The sequence below is a fragment of the Amphibalanus amphitrite genome, unplaced genomic scaffold, assembly GCF_019059575.1.
Source record: "Amphibalanus amphitrite isolate SeventyFive unplaced genomic scaffold, NRLGWU_Aamphi_draft 001546F_arrow, whole genome shotgun sequence".
NCBI lineage: Eukaryota > Metazoa > Arthropoda > Thecostraca > Balanomorpha > Balanidae > Amphibalanus > Amphibalanus amphitrite.
Genome location: NW_024883039.1, coordinates 31,031 through 49,926, shown reverse-complemented (window position 1 = coordinate 49,926; position 18,896 = coordinate 31,031). Strand labels below are relative to the sequence as shown.

Below are 18,896 nucleotides of genomic sequence, written 5' to 3'. Positions count from 1 at the left end.
GTTTTGGGTGGTGACACCATTGCGCCGCGCGGGGGGAGGGGTGGCGGCCCGTTGGCAGGGCAGTCTCGGTTGAGACATGTATACTTGCTAGTATGTCTGTGTCGTGTTCATTGGGCTGAATATACCAATAGCCCCTTTTTGTACAGCTACAGTGTTTTTCCTGGACGGACTTGGTTGTGAGGTTTGCACTGAGGTTGGTTACGCATAGCATAGCTAATTGTCTGTTTGCTGGCAGCTCGAAGGGGAAGCGGAAAATACTTTTGAAATGCATTTACTAATAAATTTCACAAAAACGGCTTGAAATTTTACAACGTCGAAATACTTATTCCAATTTCCACCATGAAACCACCACTATATTACTTGCTTACAGAACCGTGCGCACAGTGCGCGCAGTTTTATCGTGACGTCAGAGGGTGCTTCCTCAGTGGCGCCCCCTGGCGGGGAACGCGTGCAAAAAGTCCAGCTCTTAGGCATGTCCGCTGATCCGTGTCGCACGGCTGAGGGTGGCGAGGGATTCAGACCACAGATCGGGCAGGTTGAGGTGGGTTTTATGAAGCTGCAGCTGTCTCGGGCAACCGGAGATGTCTCAGGTCATCACAGCTTAGTTCTTGTGTGTGTGTGTGCGTGTGTGTGTGTGGGGGGGGGGGAGGGCTGTGGTGTAGTGGTGCGCTCCCGACTCCGCTTTATTTGTGTCAGCTGCTCTCATGCAAGATCCGAAAGGCGAAATATCCGGTATGCAATTTACATTGTTTTCATTTGACTATTGTACGGCCTCATTTACTCTAACTTCTAAATTCCTTTAAATGATAGATTAAGGCCAAGTTCAGTGTTCAGAATGAGTCACTAAATTCGTAGGTACTTACATGAGCAATATTGAGTGACTTGCCATGGCATTTGAACTGTTGCAGCGTGTGTCGACTGTCGCGTTTAACGTTGACACGCGCACTGCATAAATGGCACCGACTTCAGTCTGCTTATGACGACCCTATAGCGCAATAATGCTTGTATTGCGTCGGTTATTTAATCGAATTGGCTCACGTGGATCGAAAGATCCGTTGTTATGTTCTCGTTTTTTTTTTTCGCTTCCAATAAGTTATAGTTAACTATTTAGTCAGAGCCTTTTCAATGGAAGGATTCCCAAGAGCAACAAGCTCCGCTTAGCCCCTCTGCCCTGCGATCGCGCAATTTGAATTCCTGGCCTCAGAGTCCAGAGTTTAACGTACGCACAGATCCGCGTACGGGGGTCCACGTCAAAACAGCTAGTGACTATTGAGCTAGTGACTTTTGAGCTAGTACAAAAGAGCTAGTGCTTCAAAACAGCTAGTGACAACACAGCTAGCGCCAAAATAGCTAGTAATGCAAAATAGCTAGTGCATTAAATCAGCTAGTGACTAAACAGCTAGCGTCAATATAGCTAGTAGAGCAAAATAGCTAGTGCTTCATTATAGCTAGTCATAAGCGTAGGAAGTAGGAACCATGAGTGCAGTGGGTGCAGTTGCACCCACAATAATTCTCCAGTGGGTGCAGACAATGTATTCTGCACCCACAATAATTCTCCAGTGGGTGCAGACAATGTATTCTGCACCCACAATAATCTGGAACAAAAACCCCTTTTCTCATCAACACTACTCCCCATGCAGCACAACAAATTCAGGATATTTTGCCCACTTTCCACCTTTAGAAGCGTTTGCTACTGTGATGGTCTTCAAAACTTACATTTGCGCTCAAGTAAAAAAGGAAGCAATCGGAACACATGTGATTGAACACATACCGATGACCCACTGTCAAAAGTTTTAGCCCGATACCTATCTTCGAAAATGGCTAAGTTAGCCGCATTTAGGCAAGGGCTCCGCCACCGGGGGGGACGGGTGGGACATGTCCCCCCCAACCAAAATGTTGGGTGGGACATACTATCTTTTGTCCCCCCCAATAATCGGCTCCTCCGCTGGTAGATAAATCGACTCTTGTTCCTGACACCGAATACAGAACATAAGTGCAAAGAATCTCCGAAGAAAAAAAAAACGTGATGAGAATCTAATTAACCTGTCGTCGACAACCTATATTGTCGCCTTGTGCTTTAAGTCTTTTTCTGTTATGAGGGCCACGGATTTCAATTTTTTAGTAGACAATATCGTCAGGCATTTTCGCGTTAGGTATATCAACGTGAGTCTACTGCAACGAATGTTCGCAATCATACGTCCCAGTCCGATGATGAATCCAGTAGGTATATCCAGTAGGTAATCCAGTAGGTATATCAAAAAAGGATCTCTCAAATTCAATCAATTAAACAATCAATACGGATATTATTTTTTTTCGGGTAAACGCTGTCGTTCTTTAAGAGGAAACTTCCATCGGTCAAATAAGAATATCGCAGAACTGTAGGATAAGAGAAGCTGTTTGTTTAAAGTGTTTGAGAGGTTAACCCTCGTTCTTATATGGACTATGGTGGGTCGGATTGACCCACCCCTCAGTTTTTCACAAGTAACTCGCGTAAAAAGTGGTTTATCGTGACGAAACTATTAGTATTTCCCGGGAATTTTGCACATCCTCTGAAAATTTCATGATCCTAAGTCCTAACCCCATGGGCCATGACTTTTGGGCCTGTGGCCTATTTCTGGAGACCATGTCAGGCCGAACCACCGATTCGGTGTATGTTAGCGCACATTATCTGTACGTTTCCAGACTTGTCATGTCATAAAACCGAGCCAACATGTGAAATGACGGTAGACACATGCATTCGGGTAGGTGTCAAGGTCACGTGAATTAGACACATGCATTCTAGTATGTGTCAAGGTCACGTGAATATCAGGTCAAGGTCATTACCGTTAGATGAATTTGGTTCACTTTTTCGAGCTAGGCATGTTACTAGGAAACTTTTTGGAGATGATGTCGAATTAAGCATATAACATTGAGAAGTAGTTTTGGTACCAATGCAACATGTTACGAAGCTGTCTGTGGTTGACACCTAGGTACTTTGGCTAGCCGGAGGGACACGCACTTGTTGATCTCACCTAACCTGATCCGACCTTCGCCAAATGCTAAAAATGGATTCAGATTCAGCGCAAAACTATGAGCCAGATACCATTAAAAAATTGAAGCTGGTCTTTCAAGTTTTTTTTTCTGTCTGGTGTGTCAATATGATGAAGGTACAATGACTACAATCTAATATTGGGTAATATTGCATGGGTCAGGTGGCCTACCATTTCTCTATTTTTTATTTTTCTAGTTAAAAAATCGTCGTATCAGGGCTATGACGAAAAACAAGTGGCCTAAATCCGTTGAGAAAACTGGATTTGGGGGTACCCTAGGTTTAGAGGAGACACTACGGCGATGGGCGAAGGGCAGACCGTCCCCCCCAACCAAAAGTCCGTGGCGGAGCCCTTGCATTTAGGTACTTTTTGCGGTAGTCAATATTGACATTATCAACGCTTCTAAATACACTTATCATCGGTAGGTAGGGGAGAGTGGGGAAAGATGCCCAGGGTTTTACTATGTCAGATTTTATTCGAAAATGACGATCGGAAAGCAAAAACTTGGAGTTTCAACGGAAGCCGGCATCATTTTTCTCCAAAAATATCACACTTTCGTGCCTGAAATATTATAACTTTTTTTTGCTATTAAGCATTTCCCTGAAGAAGTGAAAGGGGGCATCTTACCCCACAGGGTGGGAAAGACGCCCCCTGGCGTTGGGTAAGATGCCCCCCTGCACTATAAGTGACATAAATGGGCACGTGAATCGCCTGAACGAATCAGCAGTCCCTTCGAGCCTGCAGTAGACACCAAACGTCATCGTAAGGGCCCTCAAAAGTAGTCGTAAGGGGCTTCAGAGGTCATCGTTAGGGCCATCATAGTCCATCGCGGCCAAACAAGCCTCCGTGGTGGCGTTCGGAGACCACTGTGTGGCCCTTATAGGTCTTCATGATGCTTGAGGGCCCTCGAGCCCATCGTGGGGACCTCAGATGCCAGCGCGGCCCGTGGAGCCAACGTGGGAGCCCTCAAAGGATGTCGTGAGGGGCCCTGGAGCCAATAATGGGGCCCACAGAGGCCGTCGTGAGGGCTCTCAGAGTCAGATGCCGCCCAAAAAGTCGCTGTATGGGCCGAGAGACCGGCATGGGAGCACCCGACCGTACTGGACTCTCAATAGTCCCAGATCGACTTTTGTCTCTAATCACAAGTATGTAATAAATGATTTGACGGGATGCTTGAAGGACAGCCTACGAATTTAGGGGGGCGTCTTTCCCCATCAGGACAGGGGGCATCTTACCCCAAGGTACCGAAGTAACATTAAATCAGTACAATTTGTTAGCCATAAAACTACACCTTGAAACAAACTGTTTGGGACACAGTACACGGATGTTAACCCTATTCCTGGCGGGGGGGGGGGGGGCCTCAGGAGCCCCCCCCCCCTGAGGTTTTTTGGTTATTTCTCCCAAACGCGTTGAGCTAGGAAGCTCAAATTTTCTGACTTTTCCTAAAAGGCTTCTACGCAACATGTCTGAAAATTTTGAGTTGATCTGACCTCAGGTCAGGTCACCAGAGGCGGTTTGGTGACCCTACCTCAGAAAAGTTTGCAATCACGCCAGAGCTAGAGTTTTTGACCGATCGATTTCTTCTCTTCAGGCTTTAGTTAGGGTACCAGTATGTGCATTTTGTATATCTCGGAATTTTGATATCGGTGACCTAAGGTCAGGTCAGTTTCGCGACCTCCCCATTATAAGTCAATGGGGGAAAAATCAACTCCCTGTTTTTACCACTAAAACGGGTCGGAATGGCCCCATATACCATACATGACTTCATATACGATCAACCTTCACTACCTTGAGGTCTGTTTTGCTGTTGGGCATCTGTGAGGTCATGTGACGTCATCAAAGGTCACCAAAGGTGACCTTTGATGTTTTTTGTACGGAGTTATTTGGCCAATAACTCCGTACAGGAACAAGATACAGACGCGTGGATGGTCTCATTGTGTTCAGCTCGTCAAGACGCATCGAATGATATAAATGATGACCTCAAGGTCACGTGACCTGAGGTCAACCTTTGACCTTGACCTTGCGAGGTCAACATATATATCATTCGATGCGGATTGACGAGAGGATCACGATGATGCCCTTAGTTTGTTCCTATCTTGACTAATTCGAAAGTTATTCGAGAAAAACTCTCTCCATATCTAGCGCCGCCATTTTGACTTTTTCGACCCCTGTGACGTCATCTTTGACCTGACCTGAAAATGACCTTTGTAAAAATTGTAGATCTTGACCGTGCGTATCCGATGCCGTTTACCGTTTGTCGCTATCTTGCTTCGTTCTCGAGATCTCAGGGGGGGGGGCCGAATCGGCCCCCCCCGCCAGTTTCTTGTCCCGGCGGAGCCCGCCAGGAATAGGGTTAATGTATCACGACTATAGCAAGGGACGCAAAAATTATCTACCTTCTTTGATATTTACAATGTTTTGACACCAAAATATTTTTTGAAAGCAGCAAATAAAAAACATGCAATCACCAGCCAGCCGTTGCCCAACTGAGCTTCGCAAATTTTTGTGCAGTTAACAAGGCAGGCTTCCGCTTTACGCTAAGAATATTAATTTCCAGGTTCGATTCTTTGTTTCGCCGCTAGAGGGGGTGGGACGTCTTTCCCACCCTGGGCATCTTACCCCACTCTCCCCTACCTTTTCGACATGGTACACCCTCAAAGCTCACAAGGAGCCTCCGCTCGGGTGCCGCTCCCTACCCCCTCTCCCCCCCCCCGGCTTCACCGGCCATGGCTGGATTTCTGCACCCATGCACCCACAATGTTCCAGCCGTTCCTACGCCCATGTAGCTATAGAAATCGCTAGCGTCGACTAATAGCTAATAAGCAAAATAGCTTATTCGTAGAGCAGCTATTATAGATTCTTTCCCGACGAAGAGTCCCCACGGGTAGAAGGAGCAGAAGAGCACCGTAGTTTGACAAAATTATTTGGAATGCTAGGAGGGCAGAGGACGGGATCACTAGGACAAACAACAAATTAGAAGCGGGGCACCGGGGAATTAAAGAGATGGCATATCGCGGGAAATACATATTTACAGTCATAGATATCTTGCATTTTTGAAGCGAAGTGAATGGGAAGGGAACAGAGGTCCAACGAAATTGCTATTTTGACGATAGCTATTTCGTCACTAGCTGTCTTGAGGCACTAGCTCTTTATGCTTCACTAGCTACTTTGACGCTAGCTGTTTTGTCACTAGCTGTTTCTAAGCACTAGCTATTTTGCTTCACTAGCTATTTTGACGCTAGCTGTTTTGTCACTAGCTGTTTTGAGGCACTAGCTGTCAGTGGCGTATCTAGGATTTCTCTCAGGGGGGATCCGCAGTCAAAAGGGCCCTTGACTGACTGGGTTGAAAGGGCCCTTAAGTGGCAAAAGGGCCCTTGTAGCCTGAGTTGAAAGGGCGTTAACCCGCGCCCCGTAGGGAGGGGGGGAGGCAAAACGGCCCCTGTCCTCTTCCGTAGCTATCTCCTAAATGACTGCAAATATCGCCACCAAACTTTCAGGAGCTCTCTGGGCATCCATTTTACACATTGTGACCAATTTTTTTCCAGAGGCTATGATAGGTTGGCCGCAAATGACGTCAGAATGACGTCATGTTCTGCCATTTTCGACAAAAAAAGGTTTCGCAGGAAAAGCCACAGGCCTACAGAGCTGTAGAAACATAAAAATGTTCCGACTTAAAATGTGTAGAATTAACAGGCCTATGTCAAATCTGAGCACAGTTTACAGAAAGAGCATTAAAAGAGCTTTGATTGTTTTGTTGGGTTGGGCCCAGGCCCTTTCGGTCTGACGTGTCCATCAGCGTGCTGTCGATTTTCCCCATATAAGGAAGTTATTGCTGGCGCTTCTTGGCCTCTCATTGGTCTAACGAATAGACCACTTGAATTCGACCAATGAGGAGCCAAGAAGTAGCAGCATGCTCACAGCGTGCTGATAAATAAACGGGGTGCGAACAGAGCTCAGGGCCGGAAGGATGATAGGAAAGGAATTGAGGGAGACATTGGTCTGGGCGGGCACCTTGGTGAGTCACCGCCCACCGGGGCTGAGCCTGTCCAACAGGACAGGCCGACTAGCCCCCCAAGTGCTCACTGCACCCGGTTACGAGCGTGCTTGATTAGGAGCTGCAGTGCGCTCCAATGGGAGCCGCCCGCATGGAATAAAGTTGCCCGTCCAGGTCCAGCCCGGATCAGGGGTTGCGGCATGGAGGAGAAGGATTTGAATGTCATGAGGATGGAAACGGCGAAACGGGTGTTGAAAGAGCTATTAACTACGCTTTTCCCCGGCACTGTAGCTCCTCATTTCCGAGTCATGCGATGGTTTGTTGAAAATTGTCGAAATTGGATCTGAAAATTGGCGAAATTTGACCTTGGATTGGATGACCTATGTGAACTGACCTTTGACCTGATCTAAAAAGTGACCAGAGTAATTTCGTCATTATTGTTTGCGTCCCTTCAAACGCTGCCTTTGGCGTGTCGTGGCTCAGAAGCCGAGTTAGAAGCAGGGGTGCGGAGCTGGAGCTGCAGAGCCGCCGGAGCCGGCATATTTTGCCCGGAGCCGGAGCCGTGAAAGAATATAGCCCGGAGCCGGAGCCAGAGCCGGAGCATTAAAAAAAGGCGGCGACTCCGGCTGCTTTTTTAACCCTCGCCCCGTTGGGGGAGGGGGCCATTTGCCCCCCCCCTGTGGTTTTTCCTGAAAAATTTTCAGTACCTTCCCGGGCATCAATTTGACACCTTCACACCAAATTTCAAGTATTAGGTCACCTTAGGTCAGGAGTTATTGAGGTCAAACTGAGGTCATGTTCGAGCAAAAATGAGCAAAAAACATGCAATCTTGAAACGTTTACCAAATCTACAGTTATCAAGCAATTTCAAAGTTCTTTATATGGTCTAGTAGACAAAAAGCGGCGCTACAAAACAGCTTTCTCGGATTTTCTAAATTTTGGGTTTTTGACCAAAAACAAAATCAAAAATTTGATTTTTTTTTTAGAAAAAACTAAAAAAAATCCAAAATGTTTCCGAATTTCAAAAAAGCCGGAATAAATGTCATAGTCCCTGCGCTCTTCTATGTACATACCAAATTTCAGATCGATATCTCGTTTTTTGGCCAAGTTATAGAGAAAACACTGTTCAAAAATTATGACGTCAAATTTTTGAACTCAATTTTTAGCTATTCTAGACCACGTACGGCAAAACAAAGACCACCATTGAACTCCCCGTGACGAGCTGCATCGATTCGATACCCATTATATGCAAAAATATTTACTTTGAAATTTGACCTAATTTGACCTGACCTTGACCTGACCTTGACCTGACCTTGACCGAAACGTGACCTAAGCTGGCCCCAAAGGCTGCCTGACCCACATAATCGCATTTGTCATGTAAAATAGACCATAAAACATGTATCACACGACACTTTCATATTGTGACCCCCCAGTGACCTGACCTCTGTGACCTGACCTGGTATCAGTGACCTCAAATAGTAAAATATGTGTTTGAAGAACATTTCCCCATCGATGATTTTCAATGAAATGCATTTTACTCGATTTTACAACGCATTTCTTGAAATGCCTGTAAACGATGAAAATTGGACCTTTGACCTGACCTGTGACGTCATCAGTTTGACCTAGGTCAATAAAATTGGGTCACAAGGTAGTTCCCTGATAGGGCTATCCAACACCGTTTGCCGCTTGTCGCTAGGTTGCGTGGTTCTCGAGATCTTAGGGTGGGGGCCAAAATGCCCCCACCCCCCAACAGGGCGCGTTGCTCGGCAGAGCCCAACGGGGCGCGGGTTAACCCTCGCCCATGTAGGGGGGGGGGTTGGTGCAACCCCCCCTGAGGTTTTTCGGAAATAGTGCAAAAACGGCGGCGCGCAGCGCCACCAAATTTTGGGTACCTTATGGGGCAAGCCTTGCGCATCTTTTGATAAAAAAAATTTGACCGGGTCATGTCAGGTCACGGAGTTATGACGTCACAAAGGGAACAGCCTCCGGCCGGATTTTCACAAACTGAGTGCCAACGCCCGAGGTTTCCTGCCGGTGGTACGGACATCGGTTGATGGATCGTGATGAAACTTCCCATGCATGTTGGGGCAAGTATTGGCTATCATATGGTATAAGAATCTTGACCGGGTCAGGTCAGGTCACGGAGCTATGACGTCACAAGAGGAACAGCGTCCGGTACTATTTTTGAAAAGCGCCCGAACCACTATTTTGCTAATTCTTGTCACCTCAATGGGAATATGCAGCAATATTAGCTTCTATAGGGAGCAAATGGACATCCCAAATCCAAAAATACAATCAGATTTCAAAAATTTAAATTTTGATTTTTCGAATTTCTGCCGCCGACTGTGACCTTGCCGACTTCCGGCGCTCCCAACGCGCCATTTTTAGAGCTAGGGAAACGAAATACATACCAAACGATAGAGAATTGATCAAGGAACACGATAGTGAAGGTTTCAAGTCGATATCTCCCACCGTTTTGCCGCAATCGCCGCGGAAAATTTGAAAAAGTCTATTTTTCCGAAAATTTGACCTTTGACCGGTCAAAAGTAGGTCAAATGTTGACCTAGGACCAAAAAATATACCACCAATCGCGAGATCTCGGCGAGAGCAATCCGTTGGTCTTTTCCGCTAAGCTCTACGACGCTCCGTTTTCAAACGCCAAGGGGGGGGGGGTCGCACCAACCCCCCCCCCTGCATGGGCGAAGGTGGCAGATCGCCGTTTACGGGCGAGGGTTAAGAGGAAAAATTATTGACCTAGTTCGGTTTGACAGTACAAGGCAGTAAAACATGTGGTATTCAAAATAGCCTTGCTATGCCTTTAATGGGCTCCTGATAGCCCATTAAAGGCTTAGCAGATCGCTTTGTGCTATAACATTGAGCTTTAAACAAAATAAGCATGCTTATTTCATAGCCTGCCCTCAGAGGGCCCTTCTGGTGGTCTTAAAGGACCCTCAGGCCTCAATCGACCTCAGATGGACCTTTGCTGGCGTCATAAGGTCTCCGTTAGCCTGAAAGGGTCCTCCAATAGTCCCAAGGGGCCTTCTATTCTCCTTAAAGGCCCTGAGTCAGCCTAAGAGGGCCATTCAGTGGCCTCCGAGGGCACTCTTTGTCCTCAGAGGGCCTGTCATACGGCTCAAGGACCAAGGTGGTCTGAAATAGCCTTCATTTCACTTCTGAGGGCCCTCCAATGCCCTCAGAGGGCCCTATATTTGCATCATTACACCTCTTTGAGTCCTCGGAGAGCCCTCTTTGAGATGGCTGAGAGGGCCCTCTTTGATCTGAGATGGCCTGATGACCTCGTAGGGCTCATGTGGTGGCCTGAAATCACCTCAGCAGGCCCTCCAGTGGCCTCAAAGGGTCCTGTTTTTGCATTAGAGGGCTCTCTGTGGCTTCCGAGGGCCCTTTTTGATCTCAGAGGGCCCTCTTTGATCTCAGAGGGCTTTTTCGACCCTTTCGAGCTGTCTGAGGGGGCCCTCTGGCCTCTGCTTGCCTAAAAGGGCCCTCTATTCGCCTCAGAGGGCCCTCTGTTCGACTCCGAGGGCCCTCTGGTGACCTCAGCGGACCCTATTTTTGCATCAGAGGTCCCTCTGTGGCCTCCGAGAACCCTCTTCGATCTCAGAGGGCCCTCTTTGAGGTGGCTGAGAGGGCCCTCTGTTCGCCTCAGAGGGCCCTCTGGTGACCTCAGGGGCTCTATTGTTGCATGAAAGAGCCCTCTGTGGCCACCGAGGGCCCTTTTTGATATCAGAGGGCCCTCTTTGACCTCAGAGGGCTTTTTTGACATGTTCGAGGTGCCTGAGGGGGCCGTTTTTATCTCAGAGTGCCCTTTTTGACCTCAGAGGGCTTTTTTGACATCTTTGAGGTGTCTGAGGGGGCCCACTGACCTCTGTTTGCCTCAAAGGGCCCTCTGTTTTCCTAAAAGAACCCTCTATTCGCCTCAGGGGACCCTCTGTTCGCCTCAGAGGGCCCTCTGGTGACCTCAGGGGGCCCTATTGTTGCATCGGAGGGCCCTCTGTGGCCTCCGAGGGCCTTTTTTATCTCAGAGGGCCCTCTTTGACCTCAGAGGGCTCTTTTCGACCTATTCGAGATGTCTGAGAGGGCCCTCGGGGTCTGCGATGGCCCTCTGAGTGCCTGAGAGGGCCCTCTGAGTGCCTGAGAGGGCCCTCTGGGCTCTGTCCCCCGTTCGTCTCAGAGGGTCCCTTTATTCGCCCCTTCAGAGGGCCCTCTGTTTGCCTCAAAGGGCCCTCTGTTTGCCTAAAAGGACCCCTATTCGCCTCAGAGGGCCCTTTGGTGACCACAGGGGGCTCTATTGTTGCATTGGAGGACCCTCTGTTGCCTCCGAGGGCCCTTTTTATCTCAGAGGACCCTCTTTGACCTCAGAGGGCTCTTTTCGACCTATTCGAGATGTCTGAGAGGGCCCTCTGAGTGCTTGAGAGGGCCCTCTGAGTGCCTGAGAGGGCCCTCTGAGTGCCTGAGAGGGCCCTCTGGGCTCTGAGTGCTTGAGAGGGCCCTCTGAGTGTCTGAGGGGGCCCTCTGAGTGCCTGAGAGGGCCCTCTGGGCTCTGGCCCCCGTTCGTTTCAGAGGGTTCCTTTATTCGCCCCTTCAGAGGGCCCTTTGCCTCAAAGGGCCCTCTGTTTGCCTCAAAGGGCCCTCTGTTTGCCTAAAAGGACCCCCTATTCGCCTCAGAGGGCCCTTTGGTGACCACAGTGGGCTCTATTGTTGCATTGTAGGGCCCTCTGTTGCCTCCGAGGGCCCTTTTTTATCTCAGAGGGCCCTCTGTGAGCTCAGAGGGCTCTTTTCGACCTCTTCGAGATGTCTGAGAGGGCCCTCGGGCCTGAGAGGGCCCTCTGAGTGCTTGAGAGGGCCCTCTGAGTGCCTGAGAGGGCCATCTGAGTGCCTGAGAGGGCCCTCTGAAAGCCTGAGAGGGCCCTCTGTGTGTCTGAGAGGGCCCTCTATGTGCCTGAGAAGGTCCTGATCGTTGTAAAGGGCCCTTAATTTACTCTACAAGGTCCCTCGTTGGCCTAAAGGGGTCCTCTGATAGTCCTAAAAGGGTCCCTAAAAATGTAATTGATATTTTTCATTATGTAAAAAAATGTAAGTGGTGAAAAGGGCCCTCAAAGTGTTTTCAATTTTTTTTCGAGTAAAAAAAATATTTTTTTTGCTCTAGGGGGGATCCTAGGATCCCCAGGGTCCCCCCTTGGATACGCCACTGCTAGCTGTTTTGTACTAGTTCAAAAGTCACTAGCTCAAATGTCACTAGCTATTCTGACGTGCACCCGCGTACGGCCGGTCCCTCACTGACCTCGCCTGGCTACGAGCTGCCACGAACCGCAACCATACCCGTCAGAAGGCTCATAAACATCGAGCGCCTGTCGCGCTTCTAACCCCGGAATGTTGTAACCGGGACGCGTGTTCTCACCGCGCGGAGTCCAATGCTCTACTGACTAAGCTATGGGGTCATCGTTGGACAATTGGTATTTCATGCATCAGGAGTGGCAGGTGGCTGCGCAGTACAACTAAGGAATGTTTCACATGCAATATGAGCTGCCCAGTGCCCACACAATTACCTGATGGCTGATGTGACCCTGGTAATGGCAATTTCCACCACACTCTGTTCATTGATGCTGTTGAGAAACTCTGGTCGACTTGTCACCTCCAAGATCTTCTTCAGCACCTCTTCCAAGTCCCCAACCACTTGCTCATCTTCCAGAGAAAACAGCTCCCCAGCCTTAGAGAGAAAGCAAATGTTCAGTGACTTCAGTGCCAGGTTTTCAAAGGACAAAACTGTTAAGACACACAAAACATACCTATTTCTATGGAACATTTTGAAACAGAGAAGTACCTACACATCAAATGTTTTGAATGGACAAACATTGACCTACTATGCATTATGCAATTGAGACTGTGCACATGTCAATTATTGTCAATGTGGCATTATCAGTTGAAAATGTCAATTATTTATCTATGAGCAAAAGACAGCCTAATGTAATGATATCACTAATGATGGTTTATTTTTTTGCCACTGTCAAGAATATCAAGATTTTCATATCCCAACGATAATATGAAAATCAGTTATATCATTTGATAAGGTTGGAGCAGCAATTGTTCACTCTTTTCAGTACCAGAGGCATTGAATAGGATTCAAAACAGGTGTAATCCAGAGCCTGGATTACACCTGTTGCATGGTGAAACCTGTAAACCAGGATTAATTGTAGCACACTGATACTGCATTCATTTATTTCATCATGCATGACAACACAATTGCCTTTTTTGGGCAAAATAAATATCTTAACTAGGTAACCACTCCCATTCAGACTGCTAGGTTATCCTGGATCAAAAAGTGCACAATATAATCAATTTTAAGCACACATATCATACATACCCTTGATAAATCCTTTTCATTCAGGACTTGTCTGAATAGCTCATGCATTTTGTGTTCCAGTTAGCTTATAGAGCTTTTAGTGTCTTCAACATCAGCAGATCAAGATTGATCAAAAATGTCTTGCGTTGTGCAATCAAAGGTTGCTGATTAGTAACTTTATCAATGCTTCCAGCACATTTAGTTCATCCTAATCTGAATGGAAATATAATTATTGTTAGGAGTCAATCACAACTTGAGGGCCGAAAGAATTACATGACACCGGACAGACACACAGCACCTCAATACAGGCAGACAGGGCCACAATATTATCTGGATTATTTGCCAGCTTGCACCATATGATGGCACTAGCAAAGCTTGTTATATATCAATGCTAGATATAAAAGACTAACCCAGCGTTCAATGTCTCTCGGACGACAGAGATTCCACATCGTCCGGCCAATCACGTTCCATAACCGCAGTCGAGCCCCCCTGGCCTTGAGCAGGATTAGCTGGACGACATGAAATATTGGAATGAAGTCATACCAATGAACGGTAAAGTCATACCAATCTTTAAGAAAGGTGAAAAGGAAGACCCAAGAAACTATAGACCTGTCAGCCTCACATCTGTTCCCTGTAAGATTCTCGAGTCGCTCATTCGTGATTGTTTAATGGACCATTTGCTGTCAAATGACCTGCTGTCCAAGGACCAACATGGCTTCCGCCCGAAGCGATCTTGTGATACGCAACTGCTTGACTCTATAGACTCATGGAGCCGCCTGTTGGAGGACAAGACGGAGGTCGAAGTGATTTACCTTGACTTCCGAAAGGCGTTCGACTCCGTCCCACACAAGAGACTGATAGGCAAGCTGCGCTGTTATGGTATTGGTGACCGAGTGTTGTCTTGGATTGAATCATTCCTGGAAGACAGAATGCAGCAAGTGTCCCTATATGGAAACCTGTCAGATTTGGTCCCTGTGCGCAGTGGTGTGCCCCAAGGCTCAGTGTTGGGCCCATTGCTCTTCTTGCTCTATGTCAATGACTTGCCAGATGCTGTCACTTCAAATGTGCGAATGTTCGCAGATGACACAAAGCTGTTCTCAGGCATCTCTTCTGAACATGATGTGCGGACATTGCAGGCAGACCTGAACGCCCTCGTGGAATGGTCTAGAACTTGGCAGCTGCCATTTAACGAGAATAAGTGCAAAGTGCTTCATGTTGGTGCAGCCAAGGACCACCACTCATTTCAAATGGGGTCGGACAGACTGACAAACACGTCAGTCGAGAGAGACCTGGGTGTGCAGGTCGACTCAATCTTGAAGTTTCGACAGCAAGCGTCTACGGCGGTCTTCAAAGCGTCTCAAGTTCTTGCGGTCATCCGCCGGTCCTTCGCCTTTTTAGATGAATTTACCCTGCCTCTTCTGTTCAAATCTCTCGTGCGGCCTCACCTGGAGTTCAGCAGTCTTGTTTGGGGTCCGTTCAATAGAGCTGATCAGAAGGCAGTCGAAAGGGTTCAAAGAAGAGCCACCCGGTTAGTGGTGAGCATCCGCCACCTTCCATATCCTGAAAGGCTGAAGAGACTGAAGCTCCCGTCACTGTACTATCGGCGTAGACGCATGGATATGATTCACGCATACAAGATGCTGCACGGCCACGTTGATACTGATCCTTCAGAGCTTCTGGCAACGAATCCTGAAAGGCGAACTCGGGGTCACACACTTAAACTACGGAAGCCTCGTGCAACCTGCCGTGCCAGACTGAATTCATTTTCTGTGCGGTGTATTAACGATTGGAACGGGCTTCCAGCAGAAATTGTACATTCGCCCTCAGTCAACGTCTTTAAGAACAGGCTGGATGCACACTGGGAGTCGATCTGGTACTCCACTCCTGTAACAGACTGAGTACTAAGTGAAGTTATGGAAATCGGCGAGAACGGGCCCTACAGGACATCGTGCCTCTTGCCCCGATAACACGAAGATGAAGATGAAGATGAAGATGAAGACATAGAATATTCAGAAGAACGATAGCTATCATACGTCGCCAGCTGGCCAAACAACTAAATGAGTCCAGATAATACCAAGGCCCGGCAGACAATTTGCAAACTCAAAACAAAACACATGAGGCTTGAGCCAAGCCCATAACAATAATGCCCGGCATTTGTGCTAGGTACATGCCAGGCCAGGCCGTAGCCCATCAACCAGAAAACTGCAATCCTTCAGATCAAAAGCCTTCAAATAATCATTCAGCCTTCTGATAGGGAAAACGGATACAATTTTGCCAAAAACAATGGCTCTCTCTATCGTCTGGAGGTTTCGAAAGATGCTCTCCAGAGATGGCGCTAGTAAATTTGGCTGACATGACGTCATGCTAAAAAGTGATGGGTTTTGTGTGAGCAAATGTAATAATAGTTGAAAATTTTGTACTTTTGCTTAATTAAGAAAAAATAAATATACAATTGTTCAAAACAGCGTTTTCCTCATTCATCCTTCATTGTTTTAAGAGGAATATAGACAGTTTAAATATTTTTTCTTGACCGCAATTCGCTCACGCACTAAATTAAAAGCTGGAGTTTTGTGCGTTCGTAAATCGTGATTTGAGAAAATAAGTTGACAATAATCTTTTGCACTTTTGCTTTACAATCATTTTTCAATGCAGATAAATGCATAAATTATTCGAAAATAGGCATATCTTTGAAATATTATGATTTTCCACAAGCAAATTTTCCCAAAAACTTGAACTGCTTACAACTGACGAACGCATCCAATAATCTGGATGTCTTAGGATGAGTTCGTCATTTTTTTCCAAGGAAATACGATATAGTTCAAGCTACTTTACCGATTTACTAGGATACTTTTGCCAATGAATCAATAAATAAATGACAACAATCAATCTCATTATCAACCATACTCGGAAGAATTTTCTTCGCATAAGCGCGAACACATCCGCGCTTTCATGAAAAGTCACGCCTGTAGATGTCAGGACTGCTGCTTTATGTTTCGCAAGGTGGCGCAGCGCGCAGGGTACCGACTACCGAGGCTGAGGTCTCCAGACTCTCCACCACGATTTAACTTGGAAATGGCCGATGGGGAAGGTCTCACCCAAAAACGGACGCCCTTTTACACAACTGCATAAAGAGAATGAATTATTGGCATAGCTGACCACACGTCCCCTCCCCCTCTCCGCCCCAGCTCAATAGGAAATATCGCCTATTTTCCTTAGTCAGTTATATTCTGACTAATTTCTCACTCTTCCCAGTAAACCTTAACATGCATGATGCAGATGTCCACTGCGTAAGTCGTGTGCTTCCGTAAGTGTGCCAACTATATAGTGTTGCCTACACTCTACAGTGCCTACTGCTTCCCCATTGTCGTTATAATTGGTGATTCTCAGGTCAAAAGTTACACAGTGGTCTCAGAGAACAATCGTTTCAACAAATTAACGATTCAAACCGTTGCATTCTACTGATATTCCGGTCAGTTCTGCTACTAAACGATTCCGGCAAAACACTCTTTAGGTTATGTATTAGCGAACCACCACACAAAATTCGCCCAATCAATGGTCAGTTATTACTGCTGGGCTGAACCGTCATACGCTATATAGCCTATTGCAGTCAATATTTTCAGAACGATACTGACTGACGAAACACAACGTATTCGCGGATTCGCACATACGTTGGCACCCAGGTGGCCTGTCAGCAGCCGCACAAATCCGCACAGCGCAGCCGGGATTTGACATTGAGATGGTACACCGTAAAGCATGCCTTTCCACACAGGCACAAGCACAGGGACACAAATTCTCAAAATCCAAACTTATTCCAATACTGGTCAATTACGAATAGGCATAAAGTTTTGAGGTTTTCTCATGTTCATTCTTCTTTCAACACACGCGGCAGACTGCAGCAGCTGCAGAACATCTCACAGAGCTGCGCTGGATGCAGTCATGAGCTGGGACACGGTTTGTGACCAATGACCGATCGGGGGTGCCAGCCTCCTCCCGGCACGCGATGCACTGGCCGCCGCGCAGTCGATGTCGGGGCACCGCCGGCATTCGCCGACAGGGTTCCATCCGATTCGGTGTATTGGTGGCAGCCCGAACAGTGACCCACGCGAAGCTGGCGGACGTCGATGGCCGATGAGCGATGCCCTTCCGCGACCGGCGGTGGCAGTCGGTCCCACATCAAGAACAGATACCAGTCATGCGGTCAGTCGGCGACGGCGCTGTCGCGAGCCGATCTGATGGTCGCGCGGTGGGCGTTGCCGACGTCCACCGGGACCGTCGACTGGGGGAGCGCGGCCGCCTCTTGGCCGCCGCCTCTGGTCGGCGAGCTCGTTGCGCTGTGGGACGGCATCCACTGCAAGTCGTTCACTGTGAAGCGGTCGTTTGACCGGACCTGGCAGGCGGGGAAAGGGGGCCTCAGATGAAGTAAAACCATCCCTCAGGCCAGCTTGAACTAGCTCTCCACCTCACCATGTTAGATAAGCGGACACCCTCGTGATCATCGCAGCGATGATTGCCAATTGGTGTGTCATTATGGGAGAGGATGCCAGCCTCCTTTGCAAGATAGTCTGCCTTTAATATAGTGCAGCCCGACCCATTGCCTGTGGCGCAGACTGGGCTTGATAATGCAGTGCAGGACACACCAAACGTAAGCGGCCATCTGTACCCCCTGTGCAGTAGGGCTGACTCAAGAGCCCAGAGTTGCCCTCCCCCCACCATTCTGTGCACGTGATAACTGGATGGGACATGCCATGGTCAGCATCTGTTCAAAAGCTGCCCTAAGCATGTAAAGCTCCACTGGCATGCTCAAGCATGGTCACAGTCAGTTCTCACTTCTCAGTTGAACCTCCAATGGAAACCCATCACAAAGTAGAGATCAGGGCACCTCTCACACTGCAGCACACTCAACGACTGAGGCACCATCTCATCACTTGCAGGTGGTTCTTGCCAGGAGCAATGCCAGCCACGCACATCAGGTGATAACAGCAGTGTACAACTGCAATCTACAAGCATCCATGTTCTTTCTGGTTTTCTCCTGTTGAGATCCACTGCCATGCATGAACTTGATGGGCTTTTGTTGCGCTCCTCCCATGTGCAGACAGGTTTCTGCTGAAACAAAGCAAAGCAAATGTGATTAATAATGGCCCTGTTTCACCATCCAGACACTGTGTGCACTGGTAGCTACGGCATACCATAGCATCACTCAAATGACGTTGCATGTGATCTCTTAGTTTATGATCAATCGCGTTTGGAACAGAGTGCGAGGTTCTGAAAAACCGTACCAAGAACAGAGGTTTGAGTTCAAATACTGCTAGCATGCTGCTGGTGCTGGTACCGCAGCGTGCAGCGTTCTGGGATGCTGTCATAGCTTAGCGTCACAGTGAAGTTTGTTGACACTGCCATGGAAACCCAATGCTCTGACACATGCAGCGCACTGCAGTGCTCAGCACTGCAGTGCGTGCTCTGCCGTGAAACACCACCCATGAACGTTGGTTGCATGACCAGGATGGAGCAGTGTGGC

General features: G+C 47.8%; 1 protein-coding gene across 2 annotated transcripts in view; it reads right to left on the bottom strand.

Moving 5' to 3' along the window:
• The window catches only part of LOC122373755 (protein melted-like), a 71,537-nt gene that overhangs the window by 52,126 nt on the left and 515 nt on the right, over window positions 1–18,896 (bottom strand). Inside the window, exons 1-3 of one of the 2 annotated variants that reach the window (XM_043352115.1) lie at window positions 15,649–15,715; window positions 13,403–13,594; window positions 12,588–12,748 (exon numbers count right to left, since the gene is read on the bottom strand). In XM_043352115.1, coding sequence (XP_043208050.1) covers window positions 12,588–12,748; window positions 13,403–13,450 — 209 coding nt within the window. In that variant the 5' untranslated portion in view covers window positions 13,451–13,594; window positions 15,649–15,715. Of the gene's footprint in view, window positions 1–12,587; window positions 12,749–13,402; window positions 13,595–15,648; window positions 15,716–18,896 lie in introns of those variants that run through there. The other variant, XM_043352116.1, reaches the window with a different exon arrangement.